Source organism: Diadema antillarum, unplaced genomic scaffold (genome assembly GCF_040938485.1).
Source record: "Diadema antillarum isolate AM-2024a unplaced genomic scaffold, OU_Dant_1.0 scf00000072, whole genome shotgun sequence".
NCBI classification, from domain to species: Eukaryota; Metazoa; Echinodermata; class Echinoidea; order Diadematoida; family Diadematidae; genus Diadema; species Diadema antillarum.
Genome location: NW_027270961.1, coordinates 1,394,655 through 1,418,378, shown reverse-complemented (window position 1 = coordinate 1,418,378; position 23,724 = coordinate 1,394,655). Strand labels below are relative to the sequence as shown.

The following is a 23,724-nucleotide window of genomic DNA, read 5'->3' as shown; positions in this document are numbered from 1 at the left end:
ATAAAGTTGTTAATGCAACCGACAACCATTCTCATTTAATTAGTATATTCTTGGACTTCTCCAAGGCCTTCGATACGATTAATCATAACATTTTGCTCCATAAGTTATTGCACTATGGAATACGCGGGAAGGCCTTGGAGTGGTTCAAGGGTTATTTAGCTAACAGACAACAGTTTGTTCCAATTAAAGATAATCATTCAGTTATAAGAGATGTTAAGTGTGGCGTTCCACAGGAAAGTCTTTTGGGGTCGCTGTTATTCATAATTTATATCAATGAGTTTTCCTCTGTTTCAGAGCTACTTTCTTTTATACATTTTGCTGATGATACCAGTGTTTTTCTTGCCCATAACGATATCGATGTTCTTGTTCAACAAGTGAATACGGAATTGAAAAAAGTGACCAACTGGGTCAGAGCTAACAAGTTATCTTTGAATGTTAAAAAAAATAGATATATGCTTTTCAGCAATACTGTTGATTCTTTGAACTCAGAAATAGTTCTGAATGATTGTAATTTAGAAAGTGTGTCATATTTTAAATTTCTTGGTATTTTTGTAGATAGGCCTAATAAACTTTCTTGGAAAATACATATTGATCATATCTGCAAAATCATTTCTCGCAATATAGGTGTTATGAATAGACTGAAATTCTATATTCCTGAAAAGACCCTACTAGTGTTATACTCCTCTTTGATACTCCCTTCCCTTAATTATGGAATTTTAGCTTGGGGCAATACTCATCAGACACTGATGAATAGAGTGTTATTATTGCAAAAGAAAGCCCTCCGTATCATTTCTAATTCTCCTACACGTTCACATACAAATGCATTATTTGACTGTTATAAGCTATTAAAAATCGATGAATTATTCTTATTTAACTTAGGTCAATTTATGTATATGTATGATAACAATTTACTCCCACCTTTCTTTGGTTCTATGTTTAAAAAAAACAATCATTCCATAATTACCCCACCCGACGTTCTAACGAGTTTCATTTACTACTTCTTCGAACGATTTTAGCAAAGAATACACTTATTTACACTGGACCAAATTATTGGAATCATGATTTAAAATCTGCTCCATGTATATAGTCATTTAAAAGGAGATTAAAGTCTCTTCTTTTACAATCTTATAATGACGACTCGCAGAATCAGATTAGTTTATAGGCTTACTTTGTTACTCATCCGCAATATCGGCATTGCCGTTCTCTTTATTATTGTAACTTGCTCAAGCCTTGATTATAAGATTTTCTTTGTCTATACTTCGCAGTTGAAGGGTTTGTTCTATATTCTTTTTTCTTCTTCTCTTTCTTCCTCAAACCTCCGAGGATCGTCGTCTGTGTTGCATATTCCTGTCTATTCTGTTACCTTTTTATCACGCTATAGTCTTGTTTCCTCTTGTGTCGTCAAGTCAGTTTGTTTCTTGTTTTTCCTCCTACAAGTAGTCTTGTTGCTGTCCCAGTCCTGTTATGTTCATTACTCTGTTTGTTGTCGTTTTATGTATAACTGTTTGTTCGTCTGTCTCTTAGTGGGCTGCCACACTTTTTTGTGACGAACTTTTTGTGCGGATTTTTTGCTGTTTTCAATTCAAATTTTACATCGGGCTTCTAATACAAGAGGGGCCCACACTCTACAAGCTCTGTCTTTTTAGTGGGTCCCTCCGTTTTTTTCACACAGTGAATATCACATTGAAAACTATTTCACTTTCGTTATCTTAGCAACTATTGCAATGTATTGCTACTGTTAGTTTTTTCCCTATTATTGTTGTCTTCTCTGTACAATTGTATGCATTGTTTTTGTGAGATTTATGTCTGTATATTGTGGAAAAACGAATAAATATGAACTTGAACTTGAACTTGAACTTGAAAATAATTTGATGGTTGGATGCGCACTGTAACACAAGTCGTGTTAAAGGATAATCACAATGTGTGAAAGATATGTTACCCGCAACTTAAAAATTCTGTGTTATATGTGCCGCAAGTCCCTCTTATTGCAGTTTAGATTTATGCAGATTTAAAGAACACATGACAAACACGGCAGACAACACAAAACAAAAACAGAGAAAAAGATATGCAAATACAGTGTATATACCAAATATTGAAATCAACTGATGTAACGATGCCGATTGGGTATGTTTTTTTATGTTTCCACAGAAACGTGCCAAGGCCAAAGGAGTTGAACCAAGTCTGGCCCGGGTGTACGTCACGACATACTGGCCTCGGATGCTCGCTGGTGCTTTCCTAAAGCTCTGTACAGACTTCGGTGCCTATGTCGGTCCTCTGGCCATCGGGGGCATTACCCTCTACGTTATCAGAGAGCCAGGGGAGGTAGGACCCAGTAGAACACATGTGAAGGAAGCATGTTATAGTAATCAAGTTCGAAATTCATTCTTGTTTATGAATATGGTTCATCATCATCATCATCATCATCATACTATTATTAACTATAGCTAGTGCAGATGATATTTACTGTACACCGATTTTAATACGCGATATACGCGTACCTCACTATTCAGCTAGTTGTTGTTTTTAAGGAAGGTGTGGCAGGCACATTAGAGAATGTATACTGATCAACCTTAACTAAGTCCTGACAATGACAAATCAACATTATATTCATCTGTAGGGTGTTGTTCTGTTTTGTTTTTACTAAATGATCAGATCGCGACCAGAATTTTGTAAGAGAAAGGAGTTCAGCATCATTTCCCAGTGCCCCATATTGTCTTGCGTTCGTTTGTTCATTCACATTAGGAAATAGGAAAGCAGCCAGACACATATCATAAATAGCAGTCGTTGTTGGGTCCTTGCCTACTCTTTTTTTTTTTTTTGCTTGTTTGTTGTTTATTTGTTTGTTTGTTTGTTTGTTTTGTGTTTTGCATTTTGTTACCTTTCGGATTGGTTGGTTAGTTGTTTTTTACTGTTGTTGTTGTTTTTTTTTTTTTGCGTGCTTTCTTGTGCGTAAAAAAAAACACACAATGGTTTTACATGTTTCCAACAAAACAGCACCTTTATAAAGTCGCATGTGACATTGTCACCTCACACTCCCCAGAGGGCAATTTATTGCCCGATTTCTTTGTCCCAAGTCCAATCTCGGCAAAATCTTCTCCGTTTATCAGTAGTAATCAAATCAAAAAATTACAGCAAGAGTTCAAATGCCGTTATTTCAGTGTTCCAATGTCTGATTTTATAATCATTGTGTTATTGGATGCACAATGCACTGTTATGGCTTCTGTTTTGATTTTTATCGTCTAATTCTCCTGAAGGTTTTTTTTTACGCGATTAATTTACCTACGTAGAGTCAAGTCTATGCGAACGTCCTTTAGAACGATCATGTCTCTTAGTGATCGAGATCAGTGTAAACAAACGAATATCAGATGAGGTCAATGGGTCATGTATATCAACCGTGTACTCTGGTCGACTTTATATATCACAACAAGAAGGCACGTATTATAGGCCCACTAAAGAAGGAAATGAAAAGGAAACTATATTGTCACACCCTCTGACCTGTTCCCCTTGTATCAAGTACTAAATCACACATGACGAGATGACGATTTCGACACAAGTCGACATGCTTTCGTACATGTTAAACACAAATAAGTACAACCTGATGGTAAGTGAGTGGGCCAAGCCCTTGAAAGCGATACAATGACTTAATATCAGCACTGCAAAAACTTTCAACAGATAATATTTCATAATCAATGAAATGGATGATTTAAGGGTTTAGCAGAGCTGCTAATCTCCATACTGACTGACACACTTCCAATGGAAATTGACTTTTCTAAAAATGCAACTCGGTTCTATATCAGGTTTTACAATTTCAATATATCAACTTTTTTTCTCCTTTCTTCCTCTTTCTGTTGTCGACGAGCCATCAGATATTTCGATAATCTACTTTTAAATAAAATGATGATGAAGAAAGATTCAATGAGTGACTGTTAACATGTGACATAGGATGTTGACGATGGACATGCTAACATAAGTTCTGTCGCCATAGGAATACAGGAGTCCATTGTCATTCGAGGTTTCGCTAAAGCATGAGATATACCTATGTGTTATGCACAAAAACATTATTAATCATCAATGAGTATCCTTCTGTATATGTGATGAATATTCATAACATTTCGATGAACTCTTGATCCGCAGCCCCAACCTCCCCACCCCGTTAGTGTGTCTGAGTTTTTCGCTGATGCATACATTCTCATTGGGTGTATCTTCGTGACGGCCCTCGTCCGTCACATGTGTGACCAAACCTACCAGTTCTGGACGTCTATCGAAGGGATCCACGCACGATCTGCTATTCAGGCAAGCACTAATATAATGTCAGTATATGTACACCCAGCAAAAAAAGAAAGTAAACATTTTTTCGTGGTCATATTTTTCTTATAAGATTTTTATGAAAATCAATGTTTTGTATACCATATCAAAGGTAATTTAGTTGGCTACTAAGCTAATAGGTTAATTAAAAAGAAAAATTTACACATGACTGGGCATATTCGTTTTTGCCCTCCAAGGCACAAAATTAAAAATTGCAAAAAAATGACATTTTCTCTTTCATTTGCAAATGCCCTTCACGATAACATTGACAACAAAAGACCAGTTTAACACAACGAGAGACATGAATGAAATAGGAAAAATATTTTTTTTGTTCTCTTTATCTCTTTATTACCTCTAAGAAAAACAAAGTGGGAAACTAAAGGGGAAAATAAGAATTTTCTGTCAAATCAAACTTCAAATGACATAGGGAATAAAAAGCATAAAGATGGTTAAATGAGCAGAATTTCTTTATTTATTTCTTTTAAACTAGTGATTTAAGATTCATGTGACAATTTCAAGAACCAAACATAATTTACAATTTCCTAATTTGCAAAAAAGCTCAAATTTGTACCATTTTTGTTAATAATTCACTTATTTCGTTTAAATTTAGATTTGACATGATGCTTTATTTTCCTGCATTATTTTTAGCCTTCATTGCTCTTTTAGGCTTTAAAGATATCATAGAGATCAAAGGTTTGTTTTTGCAACTCAATTCATGTCTCTTTTTGTGTGAAATTTGTTGTTTCTTCTTATTGTGCTATGGTAGAGCACATATACGCATGAATGACAACTTGCTCAGTTTTGCAATTTTTACTTTTGTGCCCTAGAAGAGAAAAACAATGGTGTTCACTCATGCGTTAAGTTTCCCATTTTGTTGACCTAATAGGTTGATAGCCAATTAAATTACCTCCAATATGGTATATAATACATTAGCTTTCAGCTGAATATTCTACGAGAAATCTAGACACTTGAAAAAGCGTTTACTTTCTTTTTTTTTTTTTTGCTGAGTGTATTATGTTATTGTCGCGAATCTCACATTGCAGGCTGCTTTGATGATTCCTGTAAGTGTGCACCGTTTTCATAATAATTTGTTCTCGAGAGTGATATTGAGATTTTTTAAAAAGTCAGCCAAATTATCCGGGGTTTTTAAATGTCATGCTGGTTGCTTATAAAGCGCTTCATGATGCAAACCAACAGCATGAAAAATGTACAATGGCCACCATAATAGCAGTAGATTTTGAGTCAAGATTCTCCGCAATCTATTCATTTGAAAACCATTGATAACGGGGTCTACTTTATGAATTCAAATGAACATACAACTCATTCCTATATACGGGTAAATTGTAATGATAAACCTCAATTTTCTTGTCACACATTTACTGTGTATAAAATACATGATCATGCTTCATTGTGCCACTTCAGATATCGGCACTATACTCTATATACTACCTCAGTTGTCGCAGTGTCTTTATATACTTCTTGAGGCTTCTTTGACCCCTTTTCGGTACTCGAATGAATTATTACTTCTTTGGGATGATCTGCTTATATCTTTTTCCAGAGCGTAGTTTACGAGAAGTCTCTTCGGCTGTCGACGTATGCGATGTCGGGTGGGATGATGACCATGGGCCAGATAACCAACCACATGTCGGTCGATGCCAACAACGTGATGATGTTCTTCATGCTTGGCAACGAAGTCTGGGCGACCCCAGTGAAGGTATGTGCCGAGGGGAACCGACCCCAACAAAGCTCAGGGGAGGGGAACCACTAAACAGGAGCAAACAAATTTCATCTCTATTCACGGCGCATTCTGAATTAAAGTTCTTGGAGAAGCAGCCGAAATGTCCATGGTTCCGATATGAATAGGTGAAATACTTACAACGGGATATGACACATATTGATCAGTACAATGAATTACAGTAAAGGGGTTACAAAATTCGATATCGCTACTTTCATCAATGCCAAAGTTTAGTTTATCGAGGACGTAGAGGATGTATGAAATATGACAGAATTTGTTGGAAAGATGTAAATTCCTGCCACATTAACATAATAACATGTAAAGCAGTAATGTCACCCAGTGTTCACTCCCAATATCAGTGAACTCTAACCGTCATCTGTCTTTTTACTTCCAGATCGCCTTCGCCCTTTTTCTCCTCTACCAACAGCTGGGATCACCAGCTCTAATTGGAGCCAGTGTCTTCCTCCTTGTCATCCCATTCCAACTAGCAGCAGCTGTATCCATGTCAAAGTTCATCAAGGCTGTCCTCGTAAGTCACGTGACGACGCTGTCTTTCCCATCCTAAAGGTCAAAGAAGCAGCTAAAATAAGAATGTCCTTGCTATTCAGCGCATAAAGCGATTATCTTTCCACCTGTGTACTGTGATGTTTCACTCATTCTGGAATACATTCAGTAAAATTTGTCAACAAGTTGAATATACAGTTGTAAAGAACAACTATTAGTTTTGTATCCAGTATCAGCTGGAATCTCATGCGCATTATTTAGGGAATTTGTAGTTGATAGTCATATCCTGTATTCAATAGTATGTATCATGTACAATGTCTTTTATTAGTATTTGAATGTTTTATTTGAATACGATTTCTTTCTATACAAAGTACAAAACGTTTATGCTTCTGGTTATCTAATTAACTTCGAGATAAACATTAGTTTAATAGAAGTTGTCTACAAGCTTACCATCCTGTATCTTTTTCTCTGCCTTCCATACGCACGCCTATGAGTGAAATGAACACCCGCGCAAGATACCAATACATTTGAAAGCTTGTAAGTGGCATCATCCTATAACAACAAAAAGCAAAGCAAAACAAAACAGAAACAAAGAGAGAAAAAAACTAACTTGACGTATTGTAAAGTAGCCAATGTTGTTAAAGATTGTAATTTTTCCCAATTTCTATTTTTTTTTATATTCTTCTGGCAGTTAAGTCTGGTATGCTGTTTATTTATTTATTTATTCATTTGTTTATTTATTTATTTATTTATTTATTTATTCATTCATTTATTTATTTATTTATTTATCTATTTGTTCATTCATTCATTTATTTCCATTCACAGGGTGGATAGCCCTTTCAGTTGTTGTTAACATGATAAATAGAAAATGTATTCGACCAATCACAGACAAACGGGAGATTAGTATTTGATATTAGTAATGCATTCTTCACTCCATCAAAAGGGGGCGGCAGACTTCCGACTAAAAATCTCGAATGAGATGCTACAAGGCATCAAGCTCCTGAAACTCTATGGATGGGAAAGGATTTACTACCAGGCCATCAAACGGGCCAGAATCACCGAACTCTACGCTCTCCTCAAAGTCTACATCTTCTTTGCAGTCACCTGTAAGCTGTTCCTTGCTACCCTCACTTTCTTATCACATTTATAGAAAAGTAGAACATATTTATCTCTCTTATACATGGCGTAACAGAAATCTCATGCTTGACAGAGTCCAGCACATGATTTTTAGGAGGCTGTAACCTTTCTTCAGAACAGCAAAGTAATCCATTGATTCAAAGTTATCTCCCACTTACTATTGACTCCTGATCGGAATTATATAAGACTCTGTTATCATTATTATTATTATTATTATTATTTATTATTATCATTATTATTATCGTTATTATTATCATTATTATTATTGTTGTTATTATCATTGTTATTATTATTACAATTATTATTATTATTATTATTATTATCATCATTATTATCATTGCTATTACTAAATATCCCCTCACCTTTTTTCCAAAAAGAAGTAGCTTCTAAACTAAGATAGTATAAAGTAGAAAGACTGCAAGATAAAAATAAAGAGAAATAAAAAGAGATGTATAGAATAAATGAGAGAATGAATGAAAAATAAAGAGAAATAAGAAGAGATACATAAAATAAATGAGAAGGACGAAAGGTTTGCTCATGTGACTGTTGTGTACGAAGACCGTCATGCATGCTTCATGAATTATTTTGTTCCTTTATTTACAGTTGTCATCAATGCTGCCACACCCATCATAGTTACGCTCGTTGTAAGTACACCTCCGATTTTATTTGATTTTTTTTTCATTTCTCTTTATAGTATGATTGCTTTGGCTTCATCTGTACGACACGAACATATTAATACGATAAGTATAGTGCTTGTGTAGCTCTGCCAAATCAAATTGATTTATCTGTTGTAAGACGTACAAATTATGGTGGAATTCACTTTTTGATTAAGACTGTAGCAGGGAGTAAAAGGGCTTCCATGTAAGTGCTCAAAGAGAATTTATTTTTAACTCTCTGACCTCATCACTTGATGCTGTTCGAATTAATGACATATATTTTGTGTCTTCCCTTTTCCGCCCTCACTTCCCTGCAGTCATTCGGGACGTACACAGCTGTGACTGATAAGATTCTCACACCCGACGTCGTCTTCACCTCTCTCTCGCTCTTCAACCAGATCGCCGGTCCGCTTTTCATGTTTCCCTTCGTCATCAACCTCTTCGTCGGCTGTATCGTCAGTACCTCCCGACTACGGAAATATCTTCTCGCTCCAGAGGTTGAAGGTCGGTCTGGAGACATCAGCGGGCTCCCAGACGGTGTCGACTCGGCCACTGACAGTGCAGAGAGTGTCAGGTCTACCGACAAACTCGTACGTGTCATTTTCAAGATAGATTTATAGCTGAGTTTATAATTTTGATGTATTTCAGTTTGAGCCCTTTTACTATAAGGTTTGCTGGTGATATATTCCAACTCGCCTCAATCACGTCAAAGTCCAAGCCCATAAGGAATACATAAATCTGAGGATTCCAAAAGTTCCTCATATCAATTAATAGTGCCCATTTTTCTACATACTTCGCCGGTGAATGTGTGCAAGACTTATGGGGACATTCTCCGGGTTTGTCAACTTTGATTAACAGGCAATGCTTTCTTGTGTATCGGGCCGGGATTTAGATACAGTACCTCTTGCCTACAAAGAAAACATTGTTTAAAATTTCTTTGCATTCACCAAGCTTTATTCAATGTGCATTTGTCATAATAGGACTTTGAGATCGATGTGAAACAGCCTAGCTGGGGGAGGAGTCGGTCAAAGAAAAGCAAACGTGTAGAGACGGCTTCAGACTCGCCTGATAAGAAGACACCACTCCTTAGCGGAGATGGGTCTCCCAAGTCTTCATTGTCTTATGGAGCCACTCATTATCAGGAAGACACTTTCTTTGGAGAGAAAGACGGATTTCCATCTGATGTGGCCATACGGGTGAGTTTGATGGCAGTTTATGAGGATCCTCGTTTGAAATTATTTTCCCATGTTTGATACAAACATCGTTAAAGTACACATAAATTAGCTTATCCTATATGTAACGACATATGTAACGACATTTTTCTTCGATTAGTGGGTTTATTCTATAGAGGACAGACTCATTAAAGCTATCCATACTCTTGACTTTAAAAAAAAGAGAGATGAGTGCATCAATTTCATCATATATGACGCTGATTGTATGACATCATTTCAATGTCACAGACGCTCTATAGCTACGTACGTCCACTTTGTCCATTGAAGTATTAACCATAACTTTACAACCAATTTCCCGACGAAGACGTAAGGGAGAGGGAAGTTTATACTCAACAAGACCAATGAGAATAAAAAGCCCCCTTCCTCCTCCTGGCTGTGTGGCACAGTGGATAAAACTCCTGACTTTAAATCGAGGGACCCGGGTTGGAATCCACTCCAGGGCTAAGGTCCTTGGAAAAGATGTTATTACCCACCATGTCCTTCTCGACCCAAGTGTATAAATGGGAACCTGGCAAACACGGTAGGGCAGGGCCCTCTTGTAGAACAGTGTCAGCGCTGAAGAGGCTACCCTGGATAAAGAAAGAAAATATAATATCATTATATGCAATTGAGTCTTAGTACCTAAAAATGTTTCACCATTTGGGAAAGTGTTTTGTCGCATAATGGCTGTCATCACGAGTCACTATCCTCCCGTTGCTTGGCAACAGATTGATGACGGCAACTTCACGTGGGATCCTGACTCCAATGTACCCATCCTGTCAGACATCAATGTGGACATTCCCAAAGGTAAGAGGGGAGGTCCGAGCCTGTTTCTAATCGTGAGTGAAATATGTGAAAAACAAACACAAAACATAACATAACATATCACACTTCCACACAGATACACACAAACCATTCAACACGCAGTACATCCGACTTATAATTACAGTGTACATTCTTGAATACATCATTGAAGTGTTAAAATGAATACTAAAGCTGCATGTGCACAGAAGTAAAAATTGCTAATTCATCATTCACTCGGGTGCTGTCTGTCTGTGTGTGTACGTGTGTACATGTGTACATAAGAATACAATATCGTACAAGAGAACTTCGAAAGATCTGTAATTAGTCTCCCAAAGCTCCATTACTCTGAGTGAACAAGAACGATCGTAAAACGTAATATCTATAGTACATAAACCTACGAGTATTCATGTTATGATTGCATAACTACTTTTAGAAAAAGTCCTCTTTTTACCAGCAGACATGTTATCAAAAAAAAAATGTCAGTGCTCGGGTTCCTGTATGAGAGTCACGCATAGAGCGCTTTGCACGATACTTGTCTTTCCTGCCCGTTTCAGGGTGATTTGATAATCTCTGCAGCGTGGATATGTTTTCCTGGAGTTCGATCCAACAGCTGTCCAACCAGGGAAATGGGACCCACCTCCCTGATCCAACCAGATCCAGCCATGGAGGTATAAGCATGGAGCTACTGCTCCATGGCGTAAGGGAGAACAGTGCATCTCTTAGATTAACTTGCCGTTCTTAATCGTTTGCTATCCTCTCTGTCCAGGGAAGCTGACCATTGTTGTGGGGCAAGTGGGCAGCGGAAAATCATCTTTGCTGAGCGCCATGCTGAATGAAATGACCACATTGTCGGGTTCTGTCACAACCAGCAGGTAATGATGGTGGTACTAATAAACAGATGCCTTTGACAAGGAAAGATTCGAATAGGGAGTACGGCGAGTGTTTGGGATGAGTAAATGTACATGGTCCTAACTCATGGGACTGCCATGACTGCAGGCAGGTGTGTCCCAGTAGGACCCAATTAAAGCAGGTGTTGCAGAAATGATATCAGGATATAGCACAGTATAAGTTTAGTCCTTGCGGTCGATAGTAGTTTGTTATTAGATATATTGTTTGTTTGTTGTTTTTTTTGGGGGGGGGCAGAGAGTGAAACAAATGTTTCCACAACACAAGCTGCATGCATCTTTGTGGTAACTACTTGTTTATTCATAAAATTTTAAATATATACCTTTATACAATGATTTATGTCGAGTTATCACTCCCTTGTCTTGCATCATTCCATCATGAGACATGTAAAAGGTATATTGATGAGGTCAAGCCTCAAGCAACCCTTTTAATTTAAAGAGACCAACAACGTGCTTTAGTAATGATCATATTGTATTTGTTGTCGAGAAGAAAATATGTTTCGTGCTCAAGGAATATATCCAAATATTCAAGACAAGTCAATATGAAATAAGTATCTCCCCCTTCGTTGTAGTGACGCCAAGTCGACTGCGTACGCTCCCCAGAAAGCCTGGCTCGTCAACGCCACGCTGAAGGAGAACATCATCTTCGGGGAAGAAGTCAATCTAAGCATGTGAGAATTTCATTTGTCACCAGTGATGATAGCAGTGCGATAAATATTTAGAATTTAAATCATGCTCGAAATGGTAAGGGATTTTCTCAAAATCACAACCAGAATAAGAAAGTTATGAAATATCGATTTTCACTAATCAGAGATGTTTGTAGCAAACACGTGGATTGGAAGAGGGAATGAAGTCGTCATTTCGTCTAGTATTAACCTGTATTACATCATTGGCTGAAATAGTATTTTCACATTATGTGCTTGTAACTAATTTCCATATCCGGTGAAAGGCAAAATTTCATATTTATCTCTCTCTTTTTTTTGTAATATACGCATACCGTTAATTCAGATTTATGTGATAAAAATGCTAGGTTCCCCAGTGTTGGGGTTTTTCAATAGCTCAATTGAAACACTTTAAAAACTTTTCTGGACACTTATTTCATATTTTGTCTTCCTCATTGTTCCTTGGCAAGGTATCGGAAAGTGATTGACGCATGCGCATTGCAGCCTGACATCGACATGCTTCCAGGAAAAGACATGACAGAGATCGGTGAGAAGGGAATCAACCTGAGTGGTGGACAGAAACAGCGTGTCAGTGTGGCCAGGAGTCTGTACGCCAACAGGGATATCATCATTCTGGTACGTGCGACCTAAATCCTGGCCAGATCATGACGATATCTTAACCCCAGCAACCCCGCCCCTTTTGGCGGGTGCACGTCACGACACCGACACCCACGAGTCATGCAGCTTGTCTTGTATCTGTCGAACTCGTGTTGGCTGTGGGCTTTTACCTAGTGTCGAACTCATGGGCTTTATTTACCTACTGCCGAACTCATTGACTGGATGACTCGTGAGCTGTATGACTCAGGACCTGTTTTCAATGTCGAACTTGTGGGCTGTATGACTCGTGGATGTCGGTCTGGTGGGATGACCCCCTTTTGGCAGAATTGCTGTAGATAACGATTGTGTTCCTCGGAAAGAATTCACAATGAGATAAATTATGCATTAATCGTTGTCGTACAAAATCTTCCAAACTTTTGTCTCGTTGTCCTTTGTTTGTCTCCAGGATGACCCCCTCTCTGCACTTGACATGCACGTTGGATCGCACCTCTTCAAGAATGGTATCCAGAACATCCTCAAGAAACGACGGAAGACAGTGATCCTCGTCACACACCAGCTGCAGTATCTGCCTGACGCTGATAAGGTATGAATAACAAATATTCAAACTGAATTTTGTAGCCGTTTAACAAATATATTATGTTTTATCACCAAGAAAATGATTTTGCTCTCCATGCTGTATGGAATTCATCATGAGTAGCATTAGATAATAATATGTCTGTCCATCTAAAGTATCATGTAAGGTTTCTGGAAGTAATCTGAAAGTTGAATATAAACGTAAAATCATTTAGCAGCAGTACAGATTGTGATATCAGGTATATCATAGCATCAAAGGCTTTTGATAGTCCATCCTTTCGATGTTTGTGAACATAGAGTAATATACAAATGGTAATAGAGAGACAGAGATATCCTGCAATGGGGACAGAAAGAGGAGGGAGGGAGAGGTAATGATGCATGTACATTTAAAAGTGTATAGGGTAATATATCAACATGTGCACGAAGGTTATGGATTGATAAAATATCATGTATGAAGATGTCGCGCAAGTATAATGCTGTCTGCTCTAAATTCTACTTCTCCTGATTAGATCCGGTTGCACTGGATCTTCGGTAAGTACCAAATTAGTTAACTGTTGTTTAACTCGGCCGCATGCTAAGTTTGCCAGTGATATTTCATTCCATACTCAATGTTGCCGCTGTCATGGATAATTAAATACAATGATCACTTGGAGATCTTGATGATCCTCGCACCTTCGTATCCATGACGACTCCTTGTTCGACTTCCTGACAGGTAATCGTGATGAAAGACGGTAAAATCTCGTGTCAGGGCACGCCTGATGAGGTGGCGGAGGCTGACCCATCTCTTATGGCCGACTCGGAACGCATGCTGAAGGAGGCGACGGAATCAGAGGCCGAGGCGTCGGGGGCCGAGTCTGAGACATTGCTGGAAGAGAGGCGAGCCCTGAAGAAACAGCTATCGAGACAGATTTCCGTCAACAAGGATTCAGTTCCAGGAACATCAGGTATAGTGTGGAGGAAGCGAAATGGATTATCTCAACATCAGCATCTTTAGGTCTTAGAATCTAAGAAGTTATGCCTAACATTCCTAATGGTTGTTTGCAAGTCACTCTTACTTGCTATCTAAGTCTAGTTTTTATCTTGTATCTTGTTTGTTTGTTTGCTTGTTTGTATGTTTGTTCGTTCGTTCAAACAGTAAAATCCTGTACAAAAATAAACAGCGTTGAACATAACATAATTTATATATCAGAACACAATGAAAACAAATTTACATGACTGTGGCAATGATAATAAAATATGTAGCGGTGGATAGCCCATTTCAGATCTGTCTATACATGATAGATCTGTTATTCCATGGTGTCCAAGACAATAAAGCCTACCAAACATAATTTACAACTATCACTCTGTGCCCACAGCTTGAGTATTAGCAAAACATCCCCCTTCCCTCCAGGGGACTCACTGATACCCGATTCATGAATGTATTACATAACTATTACCTCGAGAACGTTGGGACTTTTTTAAGCAATGTTCAGACGTATTTCTAGTCGGAGTAGAATTTTATGACGCAGCAATTAAAATTCAAATTCATACTTATCTTACCACGACCCTGTGTCAACACGACGGTCGTGGGAAGAAACTCCGACCAATTTACGACGATCTTCGAGGGGATCACCGTGGAGGGTCGGTGTAACTTCCGGAAGTGGTAGCGCTGCGCACGTCGACCATACGATTGTTTATTACCAGCGGCATTTGTCTTCTCCATTCTTGTTGATGGAAATTTCTGAGCGCTATAACTTCTTCGTCGCGATCGACTAGGTTAGAATAACATGCACTACACGCGCACGTGTACTCGCAAAATGTTAACATTGCTGTTTGACCCTGGAAGTTGTACCTAGGTCGAAAGGTATGTAAGTTCATAGATATTCCGAGGGCTTGTCCGCACGGGCAATTTACTCCGACCGGCAAGTCGTGGTAGCGAGATACTCCTGAGAAAACTCAGGAGTATCTTGTACCCCTGGCATCCTCGGATGTCATGCCAGACTCGAGTCTCGGATGAACACGGCGTGACTGCCCTCCCAGTTCCTTATGCAAACACGAGGCACAGCCCGTGGTACCCTTTCATGTTGATCTCGAACACGGCACGAACTCGGCACACGTTCCCATAGCAACCCGCTCGGGGCACGGTCCCGTGATTACTTGCGACCAGCTTCCTGGCAGTCCACCAAAATGCCGAATCCACGAATTTTTCCAAATGCATTACAACAATACATACATGCAACAGCTGACAGCAATCAGTACAGTGTATGTATAGCCACTGATGGCAGTCGTAAGACTGATCAAATTCTAAGAAGACGCACCTAATTGCCTTGCAATTTTACACGTGAGGTGAGTGTAACCATTGTTTAGACATAGATAAAACATAAACTGTATTATTTTGTAGTCAACACATATTTTATTTTTTTCATCATTTAATCATTCGTTGTTCTTACAAATTTAATATCTCTACAAATTGGCAAACAATTTGTCATGGCATATAGTATACGATAAATAAACGATCACTGTAGGTTGACAAAGCACACACGTGTAACTGTATACATACTAGCGCGCGCTCGCAGTTGTGTTTGTCCGAGATTTCCGAACAACGGCACGTCCTCCGGAGGACGTGCCGTGTTTGTGCTGGACGGTCTAGCACCAACTTCACGCCGTGTTCATCCGCTGTTCGTTCTGTGTTCACGCCGAGTCGAGATTTCATGTTGACAGTGGTCTGGGATGAACACGGTACGTCCTCCGGAGGACGTGCCGTGTTTTTTGGCCAATATGAAAGGGGTATTGGTCGGAGGAAGAGGTCGTGGTAAGTTCCCCCAATCGGAGGCAGTTACCACGACCTTGTTCAGACGGGCACTACTCCGACCTTTCCTCCGAAGTTACTCCGACCAAGCTTCCTCCGACCCTTCCTCCAAAGTTACTCCCACCAAAACTGCCTTTGTCTGAACACAGCTATTATCACTAACGATTTTATCAATAATTCATATTGTAGAAACGTTCTTAATTATTGATGCGATCACAATCGATAAATGTTATGTGCCGTGTATCGTCGTTATGACCGTCCTCACAGTGGTAGACATCACATTTTAGTCATTAACATAAAATCATTATTGGCTCAATCATTGTTAGGAACACAATTGTTGCTAATCGCTGCCTTCATCAACGTGGTTATTGACTTCATCACAATTATTTCCATCAGCATCACTTTAAGTGCATTCATCATCTGTACCACCTCCATAACAGTCATCGATATCTCCATCAAAATAGTCGTCATCATCTACTTTGTGCGACATTATACCAGAAGAAGAAGAAACAACTCAACGGAAGGGGGTGGGGGAGGAAGAATGGTGAGTGTGTGTGTGTGGGGGGGGGGGGGGCAGAAAACCAAATAAAAAAAGATAAAAACAAAACATAATGATGAATCGGACAAAATGACAATGTTTATTGTGTTCACACAAGAATTCCATGTTAGGCCCTATGTAAGTTGAAATACAACAATTTTCGGCTCGCTCGCTGCGCTCGCTTTCTAAATTTTATATAGAAGAAGAAGAAGGTGAGAACAAAATGTGATGATGGCGCGAACAAAATGACAATGTCTATTGTGTTCACACATGTCATTTTATGTTTAGCAGGCAAAATTTTTCACGGAGCAGCGGCTGCAATTTCTTTCGTTCTGAAGCGATCGCCAATTGGATCAAATGAAGGCGCCAACGGTTTCGAAAATACGGGGGGGGGGCGCCAAAAAAATCAAACAAGATAAGAACAAAACGTAATGATGACGTGGAAATATACAAATTTCGGCTCAATCGCTCGTACTAATTTAGAGTATTTCTTCAAGTCCTCAGTGTGTTGGTAAAAATCGTTATCTATAAGGCCGTCACTATATCTTGATTAGAATTGTAAGATTTGATAAGCAAAAAATGACAAGAGTTCCATGTTTTGTAAGCTGAAATACAAAAATTTTCGGCTCGCTCGCTGCGCTCGCTCGCCAAAATTTATCAAAACAAAAAGGAGATAACAACAAAACGTAATGATGACGCGGAAATATACAAATTTCGGCTCACTCACTCGTACTAATTTAGAGTATTTTTTCAAGTCTTCAGTTTGTTGGTAAAAATCGTTATCTATAAGGCCGTCACTATATCTTGATTAAAATTGTAAGATTTGATAAGCAAAACATGACAAGAGTTCCATGCTTTGTAAGCTGAAATACAAAAATTTTCGGCTTGCTCGTTGCGCTCGCTCGCCAAAATTTATCAAAACAAAAAGGAGATAAGAACAAAACGTCATGATGACGCGGAAATATACAAATTTCGGCTCACTCGCGCGTACCTGGGGGACATTTCATGAAGCAATTTGTCAGATATCTCGTCTGACAAACTGTTAAAAGCTACTGAAATCCTTGCTTCTGATTGGCTGAGAGCAAATTTTGTCCGACAAGTTGTCGGACAAAATGCTTCATGAAATGCCCCCCTGATTTAGAATGTTTTTATAAAGTACTCAGTTTTTTGGTATAGATAAGTCGTTATCTATAAGGCCGTCATTATCTTGATTAGAATTGTAAGATTTGATAAGCAAAAAATGACAAGAATTCCATGTTTTGTCAGCTGAAATACAAAAATTTTCGGCTCGCTCGCTGCGCTCGCTCGCCAAAATTTATTAAAATTCATTACATTTAAATCACTTTCAAAAGCCCCTTTTAAGGGCTTGAAAAGCATATCATGTGGACTTTGCTTAATGTCCCTACCGGGATCGGGTTGGGGTTGAACACTAGTCTTTTTCAGAAATTAGGGACGCAATGAACAAGGAACAGATCGTTTGTTACATTGATCGCTTTTCCTATTCTCCCTAGCGGAGGAGACAGGCCGGCTAATCGAGGAGGAGGAGAAAGAGAAGGGATCCGTGTCCTACATGATGTACCTGTATTACTTCAAGTCGATGGGATACTCCATCGCCTGTCTGATGGTTGGATGCGTTGCTATGAGGAGTGGTCTGCAGGTGGCTACCAACTTCTGGCTATCCGATTGGTCCGAATCTGGCCTTTTGCCCGCAAACGTGAGAACAAAACTCAAAATGTTCACCTTCTTCTTGATACATTGTACGTCATACCATCTGGTTGTTGTTGTTATTGGTGGTGATGATGATGATGATGTTGTTGTTGTTATTTTCTATTCTATCAATCAGTTTTAATTCTTCAGAATCATGATGTCTCAAAGGATAAAGTTAAACGGTTCAAATGTTAATATCTAACTTAGCTAAGATTGCATACTGAGTATATAATGTTTGTCTGTGTCGTAACCCGTTATAGGAAACCAAATCGACAAGTTACTACCTGAGGGGATACGCCGGATTTTCTATGTCTACCGTAGCTGGGTCAATCTTATCGAATATTTTCAGCTGTCTGGGAGCCCTGCTGGCAGCTCGAGCCATCCACTTCGCACTGGTCCAGAATATCATCGGCATACCCATGAGGTGAAATTCCTACAAGATATTTTTATTTGTTTTCATCAAAGTAACGACTTCCACAGAAACAATTGTAACAAACGCACAGTCATTATACATAGTCAACATAGATAGTATAATGGAACGCAATCAATAGAGTAACGATGGCAAGAAGTAAAAATTAAAAAAGTGATGTTCACCTTGTTTTGTACTTGACGTCTTGCTCTCGACAGTGCAAGGTCTCCTGGCAAATCAAACGATTTTGTAGGAGATTATAACCTTTCCTTTTGTAACAAGTTCGTCCATCCGTTCAAAGTTATATCACACTTGCTTGTGAACCAAAAGATATATCTTGTAAACAAAGGTTGTATGAAAGAAAAGGACTGAAAGATGAAAATTAGAGAAACAAAACGACAAATATTTGTCTTTACTACTATTTTCAGTATACAAAAACCCTAACCCAGGCAATTTTCTGGCTCGAAATTAACGATGGTACGTGCACCATTCATGTACCTCATTTGTTGTAATTAATCATTTTACCATCTCTCTTATGAGGGCTTATCATTGCATGTTAAATGTGGAATGACAATAGTAATATTGTATAATATGGCCGAATTTTCTGAATAAACATTTATAGAGGCTTTGAGATAATGGAAAACGAAAAGGTAAATTGTGATAAACTAACGGTCCTGCAAACTATAGTTCTCGTAGGGTGTTCAGTTCATGACATATCCTGGTAGGCAAAATTTGTTATCTTTTTTAATGTCCAATTTGAAAGTTTGAGCGTGTAATGGAGTTTGTGCTTTTGTTAAACAAATTCTTCGGTACATCAATGAATTCTTTGTCGCCATTGTATAATCAGTGTACTTCCAATTAGTTGAGATGTCAGCTTTATATTCAGCGGTACTTTTAATGACTTAATTTTCTCATTTTCACTTTCTAAAACCAGGTTCTTCGACACCACACCTATTGGGCGGATTCTCAACAGACTGTCGAGCGATACGCAGTGGATCGATCAGGTAATTATTGCCTTCTTGTAAATAATCGAAGCAAATTTTCTTCCTGGCTAAATCCATTTTTCATAAACAGTTGTGAGACACAGCTCTAACTTACATGATTTCCCAGATCAGATCTTTGAAATTACTATGATGAAAAATGCCATTATATTATGATATGAAAGTATCCAGGACAATGCGCAATAGCGAAATGTTTACTACAATATTTGTAATGATCTAATACGATTATCCCAGCGTCTGGTTCACACCTGCAACATGCTACTCAACACACTGGTAAGCGTCATCGCTTCATTCATCGTCAACGCCATCGTCAACGTCTACTTCGTCATCTTCCTCGTTCCGATCGGCATCATATTTTTCATCATCCTCGTTTACTTCGTAGCCACGTCAAGGTAAAGGTTGTAACTACTGACACACTAATCAAAACGTTTTAGCATCTTATGCATGGTGATTTTTATACAGGGTAGCTTTCTCACAGCACAAGAACTGTTACTTTATGCTTCCGTCTGTCCGCCGCTTCCGTGTGTAGGCCCTACTACGCCTACAGCTCCAGTAGAATAGACATGTCTTGATACATACTGTATTCTCCCTTTCTCCTTTTCCCCTCCTCTTCCTCGTTGTCTTCTTCTTGTTCTTTATTCTTTTCCTCCTCCTATTCTTCTTCTTCTTCTTCTTCTTCTTTCTGCTCGATTTCTTTCCCCTTTTTCTTTGAGTGCCGTATGAACAAAATTTCTACACCTAAAGTGTTGCCAGGATGTGTAAAGATAAATGATTCTTGATTCATACAAAACAGATGTTGATATGACATATGATGATTCTACTCAGTATGTGTCAAGACAGCTCAGATTGTTTGTAACTGATCAAACCGGTGAAGCTTACTTCTGCCAGTTACCTTCTTAATTTCTACTCTACTACACAGGATGTTACAACGTCTGGAAAGCGTCACCAGGTCTCCGGTATTCGCACATTTTTCTGAAACCTTAGGTGGTCTTCCTATCATACGTGCATACAAGTAGGTGATATAAATATTGGCAATTCTTCTGTCTATGCAAAGCATAAATAGTCCCAAATTTTGAAAGCAGGAAAATACATATTCAAACACAACGATGACAATATATGTTGAAATATCTTCCATAATTATGTTCAGATCTCATTGTTAGGGATTGGCTTTTGAATAGATTTCTCCTATAACTTTGTAATCGTGATCCGTTTGTCAAATTTCCCCGTAAGGTGAGGCAGGGCTTTATCTCACCAACGAAAGATGTCTTGAGTTGCAAAATGAATTTCATGAAGCTACCTTGCTATTCAAAACCGATATTTTTGCGGTTTGCCAAATAAAACATTTGCAAGTTAGGAACATCGCTGTCCAAGTTATACACATCCTTTTACAACATTTCTCAGTACGCAGCAGATATTGGTGATTTCAAGGAGTTCTGTTTGGAGTCTATTCGGAAATTGAGCGGTGAATTAAATCAATGTCACTTAAATGTTTTCTTCCTAACAGGGATGAGAAACGCTTTTTCAGAAACATTCTTGGTAAGATCGACAAGAATAACACGGCACTGGTCTACCTGTACACTGCAAATCGGTGGCTCGCAATTCGTCTGGTAAGTTACAGGTTTAGATATACAGACATTTTGCTTGAGGTTTAAGTCTCATTATGCTGTATCATGGTATTTCTGTCGTGTTGCCTATATATTTCCAGTCCACATTAGTGTACTAACTGTACCAAGAGTCGGAAATAAAAATGTATAATTATGACGTCTGTTCACAGGACTATCTCGGTGCTGTCATCGTGTTAATCGCCAGTCTCTCGGCCCTGCTAGGCGCCGTCTACGGTAGTGTGGACTCCAGTCTTGTTGGCTTGGCTATTACCTACTCACTCGAGGTACAGTATGTTGTACACCTTTGCCTTGTTATTTGTCACGTCCAGTCTTTAGAAGAAAAAAAAAATAGTCGGCTGAATGAAATGTATAAACATATATATACAGTAAACCGCGCTTAAGTCGACATCGTATAAGTCGACAACTCGCTGAAGTCGACACGATAAAAAAATCCCGATTTTTGCCTTTGTTATTCCTTGAAAATTTCTTCGTCTTAGTCGACATTTATAAGTCGACAACTCGCGTAAGTCGACCTGATTTTTGAGTGCCAACTGAGCTGAAGTACGTGTTAATTCCCTCGTCTAAGTCGACATAATTTTTTCGCTCAAAAACTTATCGCCACTCTCTGAAAAAGAAGTGTTTTCCCGCTCCGATTCGCAGCATTTTTACTCGGTAATTCGCTACTAACGGCGCGGTAGCGTTCGCGCCATGCGCCCATTGTCTTGTACGCCAGAATAGAAAGGGCATACACTCATTCTGGAGTATTACATGTAGTACCCAAAGCAGTTCACTTTCCCCCCTTTCTCCTTCTCGTTATTCTCAAAACGCACAAACTTTGTACACCTATAGGTCCTAGTAGAGAATCATTATCAGAACATTAAATACTTTGTAGGTGCTTCTGTTTATCCGAATATTCTAACGTTGATTTCCGAAGCGGTATTAGAAACCTGGGCCCGTTTTTAGAAAATTAATTGAAATGCAACTACATGTAATTAAGTGCAACTAAAAATCAAATGCAGGTGTGTCAAATCACGAGCAACTTTGCACATAAACGCAAGTGCGTTGCTGAAAAGGCTTGCGTTTGATTATGAAACTAGAAAATAGTTGCACGAACCTGAAACTCAATTGCGTTTGAACACAACTCTAAAAATCAAATGAAGTCCATCAAATCACGCGCAACGCTGTATTCAAACGCAAGAGCGTTGCAGAGAAAACTTGCAGGTTTTGTACGAAACTATAAGAAACTGCGTTTAAACAGTTCTGGTCGAGGTGTAGATTTAGCTTTTAACACGAGATATTCTACAAAGAGAAGTGCGTTTATTCGATGAAAATCGGTTTTGAAATGGCTGAGATATCTGAAACAAAGGGATCCTAATAAAGTTGGGGCATGTTGCCTTTTATTATTAGCACTTTTTTGGATATCTCAGCCATTTGAAAACCAATTTTCATCAAATAAACGTTGAATCCTTCCTAAAATTACATGCTCTTTCATATTTCATAGGAGGCTTTTCATTATCTCACTTAGGAATGTTCAAAATATGAATCCCTACCTCAATCAGTACTGTACAGTCCCTTTAAACGCACTAAACATCTACGGAAGTGCGTTATTGTTGAAAAGACTTGCATTAGTTTTTATTTCGTACGCAAAATTAAAGAATAAACGCAACCCCGAAAATCAAATGCAAGTCCATCAAATCGCACGGAACGCTGAAAAGACGTGCGTTTGATAATCATACGAAACAAGGAAATTGTAGGGAACTTTTTTCAAAACTCAATTGCTTTTAAACGCAACTCTAAAAATCAAATGCAAATCCATCGAATCACACGCAACGCTGTATTTAAACGCAAGAGCGTTGCAGAGAGACTTGCAGTGTTTGTACGAAACTATATAAGAAACTGTGTTTAAACGCATCTCTAAACATCTACGGAAGTGCGTTATTGTTGAAAAGACTTGCATTATTTTTTATTTCGTACGCAAAATTAAAAATTAAACGCAACCCCGAAAATCAAATGCAAGCCCATCAAATCACACGGAACGCTGAAAAGACTTGCGTTTGATAATCATCGGAAACTAGAAAATTGAAAGAAACTTAAACTCAATTGCGTTTAAACGCAATTCTAAAGATCAAATGCAAGTCCGTCAAATCACAAGCAACGCTGTATTTAAAACGCAAGAGCGTTGCAGAAAAGACTTGCGCTTTTTGTAGGAAACTATAATAGAAACTGCGTTTAAACGCATAAAAATCTACAACCTTGATCTATACGGAAGTGTGTTATTGATGAAAAGACTTGCATTATTTTTCATTTCGTAACGGAACTTTCGCCGTAACCGAACTTAGTCTGCACTAGCAGGGGAAAGACACCGCAACATTTACACGTTCAAACTACCGAAACGCATTCTGTTTCACGAAATGTCAATGAGAAAATAGTAGCAAATTATTGTTACAGTTCGCTATGCCGATGGTTTAAATCTCATCACAGTCCAAAGTTAAATTAGTCCGACGATGGAAAGAGATTTGTTTTTACGAAGGTTGGTAATCCGAAAGATGTCGTTTTCGGATTTACAA

At 38.5% G+C, this 23,724-nt stretch overlaps 1 protein-coding gene across 1 annotated transcript in view; it reads left to right on the top strand.

The window, feature by feature from the left end:
• LOC139717220 (ATP-binding cassette sub-family C member 9-like) overlaps positions 1-23,724 on the top strand; it is a 44,989-nt gene that overhangs the window by 10,905 nt on the left and 10,360 nt on the right. The window contains exons 6-26 of the mRNA XM_071628723.1: positions 2,149-2,322; positions 4,135-4,293; positions 5,864-6,019; positions 6,435-6,569; positions 7,488-7,650; positions 8,285-8,325; positions 8,655-8,927; positions 9,318-9,533; positions 10,277-10,355; positions 11,119-11,224; positions 11,830-11,928; positions 12,390-12,555; positions 12,983-13,120; positions 13,823-14,054; positions 17,948-18,150; positions 18,404-18,567; positions 19,487-19,556; positions 19,788-19,945; positions 20,473-20,565; positions 21,058-21,160; positions 21,328-21,441. Coding sequence (XP_071484824.1) covers positions 2,149-2,322; positions 4,135-4,293; positions 5,864-6,019; positions 6,435-6,569; positions 7,488-7,650; positions 8,285-8,325; positions 8,655-8,927; positions 9,318-9,533; positions 10,277-10,355; positions 11,119-11,224; positions 11,830-11,928; positions 12,390-12,555; positions 12,983-13,120; positions 13,823-14,054; positions 17,948-18,150; positions 18,404-18,567; positions 19,487-19,556; positions 19,788-19,945; positions 20,473-20,565; positions 21,058-21,160; positions 21,328-21,441 — 3,042 coding nt within the window. The remainder of the gene's footprint in view (positions 1-2,148; positions 2,323-4,134; positions 4,294-5,863; positions 6,020-6,434; positions 6,570-7,487; positions 7,651-8,284; positions 8,326-8,654; positions 8,928-9,317; positions 9,534-10,276; positions 10,356-11,118; positions 11,225-11,829; positions 11,929-12,389; positions 12,556-12,982; positions 13,121-13,822; positions 14,055-17,947; positions 18,151-18,403; positions 18,568-19,486; positions 19,557-19,787; positions 19,946-20,472; positions 20,566-21,057; positions 21,161-21,327; positions 21,442-23,724) is intronic.